The sequence below is a fragment of the Platalea leucorodia genome (assembly GCF_965183815.1).
Source record: "Platalea leucorodia genome assembly, chromosome: 16".
Taxonomy (NCBI): Eukaryota; Metazoa; Chordata; class Aves; order Pelecaniformes; family Threskiornithidae; genus Platalea; species Platalea leucorodia.
The window spans coordinates 2321382-2338942 of NC_138838.1; the positions used below are offsets into that span (position 1 = coordinate 2321382).

Below are 17561 nucleotides of genomic sequence, written 5' to 3' on the forward strand. Positions count from 1 at the left end.
CTGGGGAAATCATTTTCCTTCTGCCTGTCAGAGCAAGTTATCTACATGCTTTTTATATATTAAAAACATAGCCTAACAGAATATATTCACTCTATCTACAAAGGACAAAGTTTAAGTTGCAGAGAGAAAACGAACGCCCGGCGATAAACTGTGGATTTTAAGCAGTGCTCATGTTTGACAGCTAGCCAAAGGAAAGCAAATAAAAACTAAATTTTCAAATGAGAAGTGCTAAAGTCTGTTTATCATTTCACGAAGAATCAGCTCAAAGACAGACTCATATTCCTTGCCTCCTGTATTTGTTTGCATTTGCAAATTACTTTATCCATATATATTTACCAGAATAAACAACACTGACACGTTAATTATGAAAGCAAACTTTTATCTACAAATTAGGCTGATCTTTTCTAAGCTTTGAAGTTTCCTTAACTGTCTGCCTGAAACTTTTTGGCCACTCCTAGTTTTAACTGCCAGCAGCAGCAAAATCATAAAACGTTGCAGAAAAATGCTACAGATTCTTTGCCAAAACAACTAACGTTCCCCGCTTAGCATCTTTTTGAGTCATTTTCAGTAACACTGTCATGCTGCTTCTTCCTCTGCCCCACTATCTGCTTACTAACATTGACTATGCCTAAAAAGCAAGCACAAGCATTTTAGCAGGAAAATCCTAATTCCCGTGCTTGGCTGTTAGTACGACCTGTGCCTATGCACGTGTATTGATGCGGCTGAACATCGTGATTTGCTACTCACGCGCGTGCACCGAAACGGTAACATGAGTGTTAAGAAAAGGAGCAATCCCAAGAAATTTCAAGTTACGGCATCTGTCACACAGTTCTTAATGCAGCCGCTCTATTTTACCACATACACTAAGTCACATAGGATTAGTAGTATAATCTAATAAACAGGAACGCACTGAAGGCCTCCAGCGTGCTCTCCTGCGTGCAGCTGCACCGCCACGGACACGCAGGGGCACTGAGCTGCCGGAGCCTCCGAAGGCCTGGGGTTCGCCAAGGCGAGGAGCGCAGGGATTGCGGGTCTGCGCAGCGCCGCGCCGCTGCGCGCTGGGAAGGGCAGCGCCCATCGCCCCGCGGGACCGGGCCCCCGTGCCGGCGGGCTGCCTGTCGGGCAGCTCACTGCCAGGGCCTGCCGGCTGCCTGCGCAGGCAGCACGCTGCCTGCTGACACAGCCAGACATCCCTCGGGCTGAGGGACGAGGGCCACGACAAAGGCGCCCGTCCTACTGGGGAAGCCTCACTTTTGGGGACCCTTGATGCAGGCCATCCCTGCCTTCTCAGGACGCATTAATACGCTCCAAAGGAAAGCACATCCATTGCTTTTGTGTAAACTACCAGAGCAATAAAAACCATCATTAGATAAAATTTACTGGCTAATCTAATTTTTAAGTATGCACAGCCACTCATAGCAATCAACTTTAAATTAATTATAATATCAGCTTAAAAGGGGAAGATGGATCATTTCCTGGCCCACCCATAAACCCTCTCGGGTGACAGTATGTGTGTGATTTTTTTTTTTTTTTAATGCTCTTGCTAAGCCTTTGTTCTAAGATGTCAGCCATTTACCTGCAGGGAAATGACAGTGACTTGTCACAGACTGCCGAAGAGACCCTCCGTTCCGGCTGCAATAACCAGCACGCTATTTCCCAAGCTGTCACCCTCGCGTCTCAGCACTATCTGCTGCTTAAAGATCTGCGCTGACATGAACCAGGCGGAGCGCTGGCTGTTATCGTTAAGGGCTCTGCACACAGTGGTCTGTGTCAGCTGCACTGTGCTTGGGGTTGGCTTCACCCAATTATTTGTTTGTCATTTAGAGACCTGGGTATCGAGCAGATATTGTCAAGTTATTTTTGGTCCCCGATATACTGGCAAAACATAATGAGGTCTTTAGGTGAATAACTGTCTTGGCAGCAAGGTGCTAAGATGATGTGCTGTTGAAAGGCTGGATAGCAATTAGGTTATTTGAATAAGATGAGATGCTGGACAGGGCATGTGAAGACAGAGAAAACCAGCTTAACTATTAAAATGCCACCCCCCACTTCAAGTTGTCAGCTAACTATTTAAGCAAGGTGTTAATTTACTACAGGCTGGATTGCCAACAAACTTAATTTTTTATCAATTCAAAAGATGTACAGACTTGTCCCACATGCACATATTACCCAGCCCTTTCCAGACAAGTGTAACAGCTTGCCAGATGATTATTATCAACGTTTAATTGTATTACAGTGATTCCCACAAGCCTTGGCCACGGGCCTGGTTTGCACAGTCGGAGGAGCTGTGCGAACAGGACAAAAGATGGTCCCAAGACCTACAATGTTCAGAGTCAGCATATAGATACAGGGGGCGGATATGGGAACAGATGGAAAAACACCTCCATCGAGACCCACCACCAGAAGAGGAAGGCTCGCACACCGCCTAAGGCACTGGAGCGACGTGAAGAGAAGTCCTCTCCCCTGCTCTGCGGGTTTCACCTGCTGCCCGTGAGGCTGGTCAGTAAGCTGGGCTGACGCCCACGCTGCCCACGAACACACCCGACGTCTCGCAGGACTGGGCTCTGCAGAAGCGACCTCCAGAAATCATCGTGCCGCTCATCGCCACGCACGCTGTGGGAAGTGATTCAGGCTTGTCTGACTGGCCAAATCGGCTTTTATCTGCACAAACTTTTCATCGGATCCTGTCTGCATCACAGGATATGCAGAAAGCACCTCATGACCTGACAGCATTTGGCAATGAACTTCTAAAGAGGGCCACTGTAAGAAGATACTTACTTTTGTAAAATATTTATGCAGATGCACGCATAGGAGAACACTCTACAAGATTAGCACTAGTAACTCCACCATGCTCCGCAAAGATGAGCACTCTCGTTTCTTCTCCCTCCAAGTGCAAACTCATAGGTTGCTAATTTGGGTATAACATCCCTAGAGTAACCACTGGGAAAACACTAGAGCAGGTACAACAGCCAATTTTTCGGAAAGAAAATGGACCATAGCATGGAGAAAAGCTGTAAGACAAGAACAGTAACCTTTGCAACACAGAAACAAATGAGAGTTGTCTAATTCAATCCATAGAGCCATTTGGGTTTGGTTTAACCTTATAAATGCTCAAGTACAAGCTTCTGTATCAAAAGATTATGATTTACCTTGGAGCCTGCACCAAACATAGTCACCAGGGACCTGTTCATTCACGGTAATGGCAGTGGGTCTGTCCTCGGATGACTTACGACATCTCTCTCGATGTACAGAGAGCACCACCAGAAGCAGCACCGCAGGCCCAGTACGTGACTGGTACCAGCGTGAGTTAATCGGTCTAGCCGCTTACAGGTAATTGCTTGTGTACTCTAAGGGTTGTTCACCCTGTCTGCAATCAGACGTGACTGTTCAAATATGAACTGGACCATAATGAGCCTACATGGACTATAATTCAAACTATATGGACTATAATTCACTATAGTCCTAATGGACTATAATTCAAACCAACTCTGCCTAGAGTGGTCTGCTTTAAACGTGTCTGATGTAATCACGGGATTTCTTTTGGTGTGGTGAAAGAGGACATACGCGGTGTTTCATGATTGCTAGTACTGCTCCCGAGCATGCTCTCATCCCTGCTGGATGTACGCCTTCAGAGAACCTGGTCAGCGCTACCCTCCCACGCTGCTCTTTCTGAAATGCTGACGGCTTTCCTTTTTTCCGTCCACAGGGTAACTCTTTCCCAGATCCCCAAGACACTGGAGGCTGTTTGTTCATACAGCTACAATCCTCACCTTCACACCAACACCCACTTGACCGGGACTTCGAAACACAAGACTGAACTTCCAGCAATGAATTAGGACCAAAACGAAGATGGAGATTATTCCTCCGTCTTTCCTGACAGAGAGGTGAGGTGAGAGCTATGAGTTCATCCCATTTCTCCCAGTCAACTAAAGAAGACCTGTTGGGACCTCAGGAGGAGTGTCAGGAATACTTAAAGAACAGTTTAGGCACCTCATCTAGACGCAGTCAGATGCAAGAGGAAAGATTTAAGATCTCTCTCAGAGGTGTCAGAGCCTCAGCATCCTCATCAGACCTTCCATCTACCAAAGCTTGAAGTGTCTCATTGCCCCCCATAACCAAAGGAACCGAGGACCACCTTGGGAGAGCAATTCCCTTAATGACGATGCTCTCTTTGCGCTACCCCAACGTGCCAAGCAGAGATGTTATTTAAAGTTTTGAAGCAGACCTGCACTTGAGGCTGAGATTTACTACAGGCTCTGTACTCCCGGCACAGCTTCTCACCCCTCCTCAGAGACAGCCGGTCCTGCCCCGGCACTGAAAAACTGCCAAAACCTGCCGGATTTTGATAATCATTTATCTCAGCAACATAAGCAAAGAAAAAAGAAAAAAAAAAAAAAAGCCAAAACAGTTACTATCATAGGACAGAACAAAATGCTGCTCTTGTTGCAACAGGGTGTGTTATACCCCTGCAGCAATCACACCTGCTGAAAGCTGCAGAGGCTACAGTTGTCCAACCAACCAACAACAAACAGCAGCAAACAAAAGTAAAACCAGGACTTTTGCTCATTTGCTTTTGATTTTTACAATGCTGTTTCTTTTAACAAATGAAGATTAAATGCTTATGGGACTAGCAACCTAGTAAATGAACTAAGTATTACTTTGTGGCTTTATTACTTAGCAGACCTATTCTCATGAAGCCGTTTTTCTTAGGACACAGCTTGCTCTGCAGCAGCTGTTTTCTATTACAAGCCACTCAAATTCCTTTGCCTCCAATTTTCAAAAGTGCCCACTAACTTGAAATATTTGGAAATTATACCAAATTGCTGTGGGAGCTCAGTAGCGCTACACCTCGTCCCTCTCCCCAGTCCTCTGATCCCAACAAAAATCATCCCGTAAGACACACGGAGCAGCAAAGCCGCAGGTTCCTCCCGCCTCCCTCGCCACGGGCCGAGCGCTGACCCAGGCAGCCCAAGTCCTCCAGATCCACCTCGTCTCTTGACCCCACATCATCTCGTGAAAACCCATCAAGGAACCGCAGAGCATGATGTGAACCCAGTGACAAGGTTCCCTTAGAGGGCTGAAGAAGGTGGCGGCTTGGCCCATGCTCCAAAGCCGGTGCGTGACTTTTAGACAGCTATAGGTGAGGGGGTAACAGAGGGTTTGGGGAGCTCCTGTGGCTATCAACAGGAGAGAGGAATAAGCCAGGCACCCCCGGTGTTGTCAGGGCAAGCTGTGAGCACGCCTCGAGCCAGGACTTCAAGTGCCGGGGGAAATCCTGCTGCAGTAAATAGAGGCTCTACAAGTCTGGTAGGGTTTGAGTCTTGCGCTCTTGGACTTGGAAATTCTCCCCTGGCCCCACTTTGAACGTCCTTTGGTGAGCCTAGGTCTTCAGCTCAAAAATACAATGATTTTTTAGAACAGTATTTTTTGGATAAGTATAGAAGGAAGCTCCCGCCTTACTAAGTCAAGGCCATTAACTGCTCTAAAAGGCACTTCAATCAGTTTATCTGCTCTTCTGTTTGCCACTTTTTAAGTATACATTTACATCGGCTTTTTTAAACAGCTTGCTGAATGCTGCCCAACGCCCCTTTCACACACACTCACTTGCTACTTGAAGCGTTTCTCAGCATGCTCCTGGCAGCTGTACCAGTCACATCTAGCTCGGAAAATAGTTTATGTTACACTAAATAATTGCATGCACTGAACAATTCCAGGGCAAGTTGTGATCGCAGGGTGAAGCTGTGCTGCTCCCGCCAGCACCAAAGGTGCGGGCAGCCCCTCTGCCCTCCCATCTGCCCCCTCCTCCCCTGCACCGGACCTTTCACTTGGGCAACTCAGCTGCAAAATCCTCCCCCTTTTCTTGCCGCGTCTGGATTTCTGGTGAGTCAATACCCTCAGCTCACGGAGTCCAACCCAAGCCAGGACAGCAGCAAGGTGGGGGAAGAGAGCGGGACCTGCTGGGGACAGGGACTGGCAAAAGGGGCTCGAGCCCCCCTCAGTCACGGAGGTGCACTAGGGACAGGAAAAAAAAGAAAATACAAGTGATGCCTGGGTGGCTGCAAGTCTCCAGGGTGTCGCAGGATTTACTCCTGTGGCCCTCATCCAGCAAAGCACTTAAGTAAATGCTTGGTGTTAACAAGTGTTTAAAGTCAGTCAGGCAATGAAGCACAATACTGAACTGAAGCCTCAAGGAGGACAGATTAGGGTCTGTTTATTCTGCTCCCCAAGACTAAAAATGCCCTCTTACATTCCTCTCTGTATCTTGAGAAATGGTGGCATCGCTTCGTGAAAAGGCCCTGCCTTTTCTTTTGGGCAAACCATGCTGAACCACGAGAAAGTTAAAAATTCACCCTTGTAAAGTACCATCCTTCACAAGGTCTTTGTTGCCATCAGAACGAACGTGGTAGTTCTCGCTTGGAAGCTCGATTTCAGTCCTTCTGCCTACTCAGACAAATATTATTACACTTAAGTCACACGCTGAAGGGCTTCTTCACATGTTCAGAATCTGTTTTTCTAGAAAAAAAAAAAAAAGCTGAGACTTTGGAAAGCAATGGCGAGATCTGCCTGTGGTTCTCCACTCCTATTCCCACACTTTGGAAAACAATGACTAATTCAAATAACTTCATGGACTTCTGTGGGCAGTCCACATGATAAAATAATCTCTTACTTTGTGGAATCGTTTTATGTGGAGAAACATTTAAAATATGTCGGCGCGGTGATGAAGGCAAAAGGCATTCTTGTTTGGGGGACAGTTGAGAACTGGAAGAAAAAAGCCTCTTTGCTTTGGTTTTTAAGCAGCTATGAAGACTATAGAAAGAAAGAAAAAAGGCACAATTCATATAGATGTCCCTGTGAAACTCCTACTGACATCCAGAGCGTCAAGACTGATCACTGTAGGATGTGAGATACTTTGGAGTGCGTTTTTTTTTAAATTAACTGGATGTAAGACAGCCTGAGCAAGGAGTGTTAAATTGTGCCAAGTGAGAAGACATTAGATCCTATAGAAAAAGGGACTACGGAGGTGAACCGGTGGGTTAGTGGCACAGCTGGGTACTTGGGAAGCCCGGGCACCCCTGCGTATGTGGTACACTGCATACCGAGCACTTTCTGCACAGGTCTCCAGTCTTCAAAAGATCTTAAAAGAGAGGCTTGCAATACACCTTGGATGGTGGTTAGACATAAACCATTTCTTTCTGAAGGTAAAGTTAATTTATGGCCCATTCCTACTCTTTTTCCTTCTTTTTTTTGAGCCACACAAGCACACAATATATAGTTACGTGGTGCTGCTGGAGGTCAGCAGGAGTTGCTCCCCACGACGGCCGCAGGTACGCAGTGCTCTTCAGACAGCGGCACGCACCGGGAACACCCCGTGCAGGTTGTTCCCACCCTTGAGCCGGGACAGCTGAGGCCCTGCTGACGTGACGCACCCTTTTGTCCTCTTACAGCCTAAGCCAGGTGTCGTGGAGCCCAAGGCAACCCAGTATCAACATTAAATACAAGGATCAATCAGATGAAGGAACCAATTCATGCTGTTCAGTGTTATCTAAAACCGCGTATCCATTGCGTAAGCGCGTTGGTGTTTATGTGGTCCTTGGTTTAACTCGTGGGTTAAATGTACTCGTGGGTTAAACCTACTCGTGGGAGTAGCTTTGCTAAGGTGACAGTTCTGCTGGTGTAAACCCGATGTAAATGGTCGTCGCCTCTCCGCTGAAAATGACATTGCTGTGCTTTTCCAGTGAAATGAAATGTATTTGATAAGATAACAAATGCCTGGCAAAGCACATTTAAGTTATGTAAGGGAAAGAAGAGGAGGGGAAAAATCTTGTATAAACAGCAAAACAATACAGCTTTATCTAATCTCAGCAACTTATTGCTGCTTGTCTGTGTGTGTGTGTTTTACTGACAAAATAAAATAAATTGAATCAGCTCACACACGATAACATGCTCTTTCCTACCTCATACTAATTGCTTGGCTAATTGATGTTTGTTGAACTTTCTCCATTTCATTGAGTGATTAGGTACAAAGCTAACAGTTGACATCTGTAGGCGCTTAACTGGCGTCTGTAATTACTGTTAATGTTAAATAATTGTTAGTTAATTGGAGTGGTAACTGACTGAATGGAATCCAGATTGTGAAGCAAAAAGAGACCTAGTTAAATAAACATACATTTTCAGAGAAAACAACATTTTATTACAAGGGAGAGACTAACAGCAGGCCAGATATGGGAGGTCTGCAGGATGCTCCATTTAGGAAATCTCACGCCAGCCTCCAGCATGGACTCCACTAACTACGGGCAGGTCAAGCCAGGATCTTTGTGACCAAAACACTCTTATCCCAAGAATTTTTCCACCTTATTTTGACCTGATTATCGCGATCCGTTATTTTACAGCCCAATGCTGATAAGTCTTTTTTGAGAAACTCAAATATAGTTTAACCTATAAAGCAAACACTCTCTCCAGAATAGATACAATTATGTATTAGTAAATATTGCCATTTTGCTCACTGAGATTGGAATAGTTTGACTTTGCTAAAATCAACAGCCTTAAATGAACGCAGGGGAATACGATCACCAACTGACACCAAAGGGTACTTGTTACCAGTCCAAATGGGCAAGGATGCCCAGAACAACGCCTTCAGCTCTCTCCCTCTGCTATTTTGGTCAAGAAAAGCCAGTGCCTGCAGGTGCTTGTACCATGCTGGCTGGTTTGCCTTTTATTTCTTTTTTAATTACTAACTTAAAAATTATCAGTTAAGCCTTGGAAGACTCCTGTTTTGTAGGATCGTAAGTTTTAGGATTTAAGAATCTGAAAGGTTTTGGAAGAGGCTACCTTTGACTTTCACCTGTCCCTCTGGGCACACTGGGTACATCGCATCAGCCAGCGACCTTTTCCTGCAGCTACAGAACAGCTATGGTATCTCCCAGCACTGGCAACCCCGCTTGACTGCCATGTCCCAGCCAAAAAACCAACGGCACGTAAAGAAGGAGGGGGCATGGAAAGCGTGTGGATGGAGAGGAGTGGTTTGTGCTCGGGAGATGCAGCCGTAAGGGGATGTTATGGAACAAATTCCTTGCTCAGATAAAGCCTTCACGGCACGGAAATAACTGCCTTGCTCTTTTGTGTACCAGAACAAAGGACCATCTCAAGACATATATTGACTTTTTTGTCTGCCTGACTTGAAGTGAGAGTGAAGTGATACACCGCTTCTTCTAATCTAAATCACAGGTACAAGAAACCTGAGGCCCTCAAAACCGGAGGCTTTTTCCAGTGCTCAGTCCCTTGCTAATGAGACACTGAACTTTCACATGGAAAATATTGAAAAGCCACTTGAAACCCACCAAACACAGGCAAACCAAGGGATCCAAAGCCACCAGGGAAGTCTCCACAGGAAAGGCATGGAGACACCATCGTCAGGGTATCACTTTGGGAGGGTGAGCCATCGTAACAGCCACAAAAAAAGAAACCTGCAGAACTGCTCCTACAATTCAGCAGTCCCCAAGGTTTGCTGGCCGATGGGGGGGCTTCCTGCAGCGCCGGCATTGCTCCAGAGCCCTAACAGCAAGCTAGGAAGAAGCATTTCAGTGAGAAGAGGGCCAACATATACAGACAGCAGCCCCCCAAAAAATCAAAAGCAACGGAGAAGAGAGACCAAGTGAGTGAGGATGTTTTATAGATTCCTACAGACCCCTGGAAAGGAGGGAGGCAGCAGCAGCCAGTTCTCTGGCATACTGGTCATGTTAATACTGCACGCATGCTATCTCTATAGTAGCGGATCCACTTATACTCAACATGAGATGCTGTGGGGATGGTTTACTTAGAGAGCGCTTCTCCACAGCCAAGGATCTCCTGTGAATGGGATCAGCAGTGAAGTATTTGCCAACTTTAGCTCCCTACTTGTTTACAGAAACAGATGTTGTAGAGGATCCTCAAGAAATGATTCACCACAGACAGACGAGGGGAGAAACAACAACACGCCTGTTTTTCTAGGGAAGGATATTGCTGCACAACCACCTAAAAAGCCTGGGCTTGATCTGACCGGTAGTTCAGCCACCAGTGAAGACTAGGAACCCAGACGCCTTGATCTACCTCCAGCTGAGAGTGTAAATATTTCCCTGACAGCTGGTGGTGCCAGGAAGCAGAAGGATTCATAAAGTTTACATGAATATCCTGTAAACAATTTGAACATAAAAAGCTGTAACAGCCCAATTGTGTTTCTGATCAAAGGCAAACTTCAATATACAGCACAAATGAAAACTTCATCACTTTGGGACTCATTTCTCCCTCCAGGAAAAGCTGTATTCCAAGGGTACGTAGGAGGGAGTTAACATAAATGAAATACACAGTAGTAGTAGGAGCTGCCTGCTCTACAGCTTCAGATGTGTCTATTTAAATTATGAAGAGATAATGGAATTTAATTACACTGGAAAGTCATGTTACAAAAATTCATGAACAAAACCCGTACTTTGGCCAGGATTAATGGTGCTAAGGTTGACGCTCTCAGAGGGTAAGGAAAAGTTATGTTCGTTCAAAGACTATAAGCAGCAATCCCAAACTGGAAGGCCCAGCCTGCAGGGAGGGAGGGGACTGACCGGGAGCTGCAGGCGGGCGATGCACTCCTCTTCCATCCCTTGTCCATCTCAGATGTTAAAAGCTCGATTTTGAAGCATTACTAAGGGCCCAGACCCTTGGGTGCTTACCTCCCAATACAGCTACCTGGATTCCCATGGGAATCATTTCCCTAGACAATTTTAAGCGTTACAAGGTAAAGTGTTCCTGCCCAAGCGATGGAGCACAGGGCTCTCATCCACGACCAGGGACAACTCATTTCAGTGGCAGCTACAGCGATTCCTGCTCTGGGGACCAAGCCACGTCCCTCCCAAATTCCCAGCCCTGCTGCAGACGCGGCACAGGCCTGGGGACCTCCGGGAGCGGTGGCAGCACAGAGCTGATGTGGGAACCCCACGACCCTCTCCAACACGGCATCGCTCGGCTACGACACATGTCCCGGCCCTGAGGGGCCCCAACATCCACATGCCACCCCCCAAAACTCACAGGACCCTTCTAGATGTAGGGATGCACCTTCCCATTCAGCTCTAAGGGCATCTAACTCCTGAATGGAAGCTGAGAGACTTCTCCTGAAGGGGTTTTACCACCTCTTCAAGAGAGCTTTAGGTGGGATTTCACTTTTCTCTAGACTTTTTAATTATTAGTATTTCTGAGGAAGGGACTGTTCCACATTACACATCCCATCCATACTAATCCATCACACCTTGAGCTTGATTTCATCTTTGGCCTTGAAGTCCACAACTAAATGACAGAAAAGGAACGAAATGCACACGCAAGACCTAAAACGCTTCAGGATCTCTACCTGCTTGGTAAAGACATTACTTCTGTAATTTCTGCTAGGTCAGCTATAAAAAATTCTGCAAAATAAAAGCGGCAAGAAACAAAAAAGTCCGTGTGAGACGTGGGTAGCTGTGGGACCTGTGAGAGGAATGGCTGCGGACACAGAGGGATGTGCACTTGTCAGCCTGCCGAGCCCGCCCAGCCTGCTCCATCAGCCAGGAGCTTTGAAGGTTTCATCATGATTTACCCAATGCAAATCTGACCTTTCTTACGAGTGACTTTTATTGCTTTTGGCAAAAGCAGCCATGGACAACACAGGGGGGAAGAACTGGCTTGGAAGCAAACAGACTGAATTGCAGAGAGAGAACTTGAACTTGGAATATATCAAACTGACAGCGCCCGGGCAGTCGTCAGCCGTCCCCAGGGCAGACACTCGGAGAAAGCAACAGCCTCCCAACCACCGCCGGCCGCAGGGAGAGCCCTGCACCTGGCTGCAAGCAATTATTGACGTTATCTGCAAACAGGGGATCTTTTTTGAGGCTCTTTTCCTGATATTTAGCAGTTTGAATGCTAATCCCTTTAACAAAACTGTCCCTTATGCTTTTTCCGCCCTCTTTCCCCTTAATCTCTTTCTCCCCGTGGAAAGAAAAAAAAAAAAAAAAAAAAGAAAATACCAGTCAGCCTAGTTTGGCCGCACCTGGATTTGCATTGATTCTTCCCTTGTCATTCATGTTACCAACAGGAATTAGCATATGGCTTTAAGGGGAAACTCAGGAGGAGAAAAGAAAGACGCCATTTTGATGGAAATAAGGGGCAAAGGAATCATCCACCATCAACTAAAAAGCTTATTTGTGTACGGTTTCCCAAGCAAAGCTTCGAAAAGCCCATGTTGATTTTAGGCTACACAAAGAAACCCTAATCCTTTCAAGGGAACTAAATCACCAAAGAAAAGTACCTCAGAAGAAAAGGCTCCCTGTCAAGCATGGGTATTCACCACCACATAGATGCCACGAATCAAGCTCGGTAAGTAAACAAAAATAAGAATGTGGGAAATGTGTTTGATTCAAAAAAAAAAAAAAAAAAAAGAAGAAAACGAAAGGAAGAGGAAGAGGGGCCTACTCTTCATCAATCACCTCCCGCGGAGGAGAGCCCCTCAGCCTGGTTACAGGCCTCCGCCAGGAATGCGGATTCACCCCCGGCTTCTCCGGCCCTGGCCCAGCCCCAAGAAAGGGCTGCTCAAATGCCAACGCTTTTTACAGTGAATTAGCAAAAGAAAGGTGCAGTCACATGGAGCGTGGGGGCTCCGGTCACTCCAAACACACAACTCGTCCTTTCTACTTGTCTGTGCCACCTATTCTCCGCCTACGGAGGGGCCCAGGGGCAACCTGTAAATCCAATTAATCGGAAAGGACACATAAGCTTGCCAAGTGAGATAACCTAGTTAGACCACTGAAACAATCCATCCCGGCTGTACTTCCAAAGGATGCTAATACATGAAAAACAGGAATATGGATCCGTAACGCAATTAAATATAGGTATAATTCAATATGCAGCAAAAGACTTCAGAAGCAATGGCACGGGAATCCCAAACATAACGGGGTCACACGCTGTGCCCAGTTCAACCGCTACAGCTTCACGGAGTTAAAGGACGCAGCATAACACCGGAACGACCCGCTGGAACAACCACCCCAAACTCCTTGAGAAGCACACAGGGCAAATACTGAGCAAATCCACACCAGGTCAACAAAAAAAGAGCTAAATTCCAAATGAATCAAATCTGTCTTTTCTAATGCAAACTGAGTCAAATGTTCCTAAAAAACAGTAAGCTGAAATACCGTAGGTTTGCAGCTAAAAGCACACCCTTTTACTAAGCAGTTATCGTGCACTGCCATTAAGAAGTAGGACAGTGGGGTGAAAATTGGACGCGTTTAAAAGGCTTTGAATTATGCTCACTGGCGCAACTCACGCCTGGAGCTGCTCCCTCGACCCTCCTCGCAAAACGCAAACCAAACCAAAAATAAAAATTAAAAATAAAAAATCCCCAAAGCCTACAGTCTTTCTAATAATGCCGCTTCAGGACAAGCTCTGCACAGAAGCTCACTGGCACTGATTTAGGGTAAGTTTTCCCTTAATGTACTGTTATATCATTAGCCACTCTCTCTTTGGATTGCTGTTTGGAAGAAATTAATGGGATACTGAATATTTAAATGTGGCCCTCTATATCATTTATTAACTCTACAGAAAGCACACAGCACAGTAAGCCATGGTTTATGACTATTATCCTGTGAATACTAAACGTTGGCTGGTTATTACTGTCAGCAGTGCAAATTGGCTATTCATAATTCCACGTCTATCATGTAGCTGATGAGTAACAATCAAGTTAAAACATTTTGAAAACTCTTACAGTTATTTAAATGAGCTTAAATTAAAGCCATTTGTAAAATAAACTATTCCCTAATATTGTTATTTAAATTAATTCTGACCTGGCAGGCAATGCATTATTTAAAGCCTTTATTTTATATTGCTTAAGCAAAGCAATTACCAAGCATACAGAACATGTCTGAAACCAAGAGAAACATAAAAAGCACTAACAAGCTGATTGCGACATTTCTGCGAGACACGTTACATTTCATCTCCCATTGAAATTGCCATGAAAAGAAACGTGTGGGGGAAAAAAATATGTTTGTGATGTGAATTGCAGTCTTACCTTTATTTGTAACAGCGTTGAACAGTTTCTCAGAGCTGGCATCAGATGCCTGAAAGACCAATAAAAAAAAAAAAATGTTACATTTTCTACAGGTGATAGATTTCAAAAGGCATGGCGGTGTATTTATACACACACACATATGAATGTATATTTTAGAGAAACAAATCAGGTGACAAAACCAAGAGAGCTAATGGCAGCTGCACCCTCGGAAAAAACTGTCCATAAGGTGGTGCTGTTTGGCTGTGCTTCACCGCCCTGCAGTGCAGATATTTATTTGGAAAGATTCTATTTAATAAAGAAAGAAATGATTTTTTTATTCAACATATTAGCTGCACAGAAACTATATTTTTGTACTGCAATTATCCAATACATTCTGACATTGATTTTGCAATGGAGAAGAGTCATGGTTTTGAATCAGACAGCCCAGGTTCGGGAATTCGCAGAACTGCGGATTTCTTAATTAATTTTTGAAGTATTTTTGGAGACCCCTACTGTGTCAACCATTGGATTTTCACCATCTTTAAAGCAGTGCTCATAACTCAGGCTAGTAATTTTATAAATTGCTGTTACAGAGTCTTTGAAAAAGAAAGAGCATGCTACTATTTAGTACCAATATGTATTTCCACATAAGACTTGCCTTCGTCAGAACAACTGGTTCGTGACACCACGCTCTGTAACAACTAATAACCTGTTTTGTTCTTCATCAAGCCATCTTTATCCGTCGGAGGTTCTTCCTCCTAATATTCTGTTAGTACCTTATCTACTACTGCTGTTTGTACGCAAGTACGCCGGTTAATCTTTCTACCTCTTATTAAAAAGCCTCACTGAAGTTTGACACAAAAATGCTGAGCTCCCCCTTTCAGAAACTACAATGGCAAGAAACCAGAGGGGGGAAGGTACCACTGCAAACGTTCATTTCACAAACATCCCGAGCCCCAAAGCAGAAAGCATTAAGTTCACGCATCTGCGTACAGCTGTGTTTCCGCACACACGCATGCCTAACACATATACATACACCTAAAGCTTAAGCTTACACCACCTACACGTTCACAAAACAGAGCGAGCTGTTCAATTTTGAACTGTATCTTGGATCCAACCCCGCTGAGATAGTCTGCTTTTCGAAAATACATCGGAAGGAATGTGCTCAGTAACGAAATATTGCAAACGGGGAAAATGCAACGCTTGAGAAAGATTTTAGTCTTCTAGAAACTGTTTTCTCACTGGATTCAAGAAAAATAATTAAAAACACTGTCTATTTGGAAAGCAAGCTGTGGTTTTTTTGTTAAAGGGAAGGAATTTCTCAATTCAAAGCCACACAAAAACCATCAGACAAGCAACATATATTAGGTATCGTGACTGCACTGAAAACTTAGGTGTGAAATTACCGCTAAATAAGTAGATACAGTTCAGACTGCGAATCACAGTGTAGTAATACACTGAAATGTTTGCCCTCAAGTTAATAACATACAAGATTTCTATGATTAATTATTAAAAATAGCTTTATTCTTTTTCAGACCTCTAGACAGATTTTACTAGATTACTGCTGGCTTCTTTAAAAGCTGAGCTGGTGTATTTCTTCTCGATTAAATACCTTGTAAACACTGGATTTATTACCCAATGATGGATTTATTATTTAGTGACGACTTTCTCTAAATTAATGAAAATATGCGAATAACACGCAAATTGAGGAGATCAAGAAGGCCATGTGCTTTAAAGAGCAGTCCAACAAATTAAGAGATGCTCAATGCTTTCCTAACCTTGCCAATCAGCCTACTCTGATTGGAAACAAGAACCTTTTCCAGGGAATTTCATCTGTTGTTGTCCTTTTAAATGCAGCTTCTCTCAGCAGTCAAGACTCTCCGAACCATTCTTTCTTTTTAGAAAGAAAATCCAATATTAAAAACCAAACTAACTTCTTACAGTTTCAGCTATTACTTTATTTTACTGCTTCAAAACAAAACCCCATTGGGAAGGTGTAAGCTTCCTATTCGCTTCATTTTTCCAAACACTAGAAAGAAGAAACCGTTTTTTTAAGAAGTTTGTTGTAATGCCAAGCGTAAACCAACAGATTGGTTTTAAGCTATGGTTTTTCGGGTGCAATCTTCTTCTGTGCTATTGCACAAACCAGTCAGAAACACTGCTGTGACATCTGGAAGTGGCACTTCTTGGACATAGCGTGGTGCACAATACACCCTGCCCGAGAATCACTCCTGAGCAAACTGCGAGACGATTATCCGTACAATATGCAGATAAAAAAGGAATAATTTTACAAAGACAAAGCTTGTCTGAGAGTGAATCGCATTTTGCATTACTGACCACACGCTACTGAACGGAACAGCAACTTGAAAAAACCCCATTGCCTGGGTTACCATAAAAATAACCCAGAGCCATTTCACCAGCTTGAACCATGAGATGGAACTTGGGCTGCCCGTTTCACTACTTTAAAATTTGCGTTTAAATATAGAACAGCGATTAGAGTAATGTATAACTGAAACAGCAGTGACTACAATCTCCGCCAGCAGATGCGATACTGCATCTATTTCCACGCAACTATTATTTGTTGTAGTTAGGCAGTCACATCGTGCAACAACACGAAAGGAACAAAAAGCCAAAACGAATTTCAAAACCCCCCAACAACTCGGCCCTAACGCGCAGAAGGACAAACACGATGCCTTTGCAGCGCTGACCTAAAATCTCCTCTGTATTGACAGGAATCTGCGCAGACAACAAAGTGCCTTTATTTCCCTGCCGGGTGCTTTAAGGCAATGTGGTCAAACCTCGGTGTCGAAGCAACGGAGAGGAGCCTGGCTCCCCTTTACAGCAGGCGAGGAAAACTGCGTCTTCGTTCCCCTTTATCCTGATCGTTTCCAGGTCTTACTTGAGCAGCTGATGGAAAGCCACTGCCTGCTGGCAGCGTTACGCTTTGGGAAGCCACAGGGCCCCCGCCCGCTGCCATCCAGGGCGCTCTATGTCCTGGTAGCCCCCTGCTCGAAGAAGTCGCCCTGCCCTGGCTCCTGCAGGGACGGCGGCAACACCAGAGCTGGAGCCGACTACCAACAGTTCCCTTCCTTGCACTTTGGCCGTTTCCCCTTATAAATCCCCTTGTTACCAAGCGCAGCTTAATCCTTTTCAACATGAAATGAAACAAGTCAGCAATCCCCGGGCTAAAAAAAAAACAAAAAAAAAAAAAAAAGAAAACACCCCGTCCTAAGGCGTATTTTCCCCCGTCAAGGAATGCGCTGTCATTCAAGTGGATGTACGACTGAAATCTCTCCTGTCCGGACAGCGCGGCTCGACTCATTCCTGGCACGGCCGCGGCCCCGGCGCCGCGCACCTGCCCGCGCCCCGCGGAGCCCCGCGGAGCCCCGCTCCCCCCGCGCTCGGCGGCCCGACTTCACCCCGCGGGGCCGGGCGGGGGCGGCCGCGGCGCCCGCCCGCCGCCGCCCCCCGCCGCCGGGGGGGCCCCGAGCCGAGCCCAGCCGGACCCCGCGCCCCCGCCCCGCTGCCC

General features: G+C 45.4%; 1 protein-coding gene across 2 annotated transcripts in view; it reads right to left on the minus strand.

Annotated features, from left to right (window-relative positions):
- AUTS2 (activator of transcription and developmental regulator AUTS2) overlaps positions 1-17561 on the minus strand; it is a gene marked incomplete at both ends in the record, with an annotated part of 791016 nt that overhangs the window by 57328 nt on the left and 716127 nt on the right. For both annotated transcript variants that reach the window (XM_082328605.1, XM_082328604.1), the window contains one exon: positions 14054-14102. In XM_082328605.1, coding sequence (XP_082184731.1) covers positions 14054-14102 — 49 coding nt within the window. The remainder of the gene's footprint in view (positions 1-14053; positions 14103-17561) is intronic.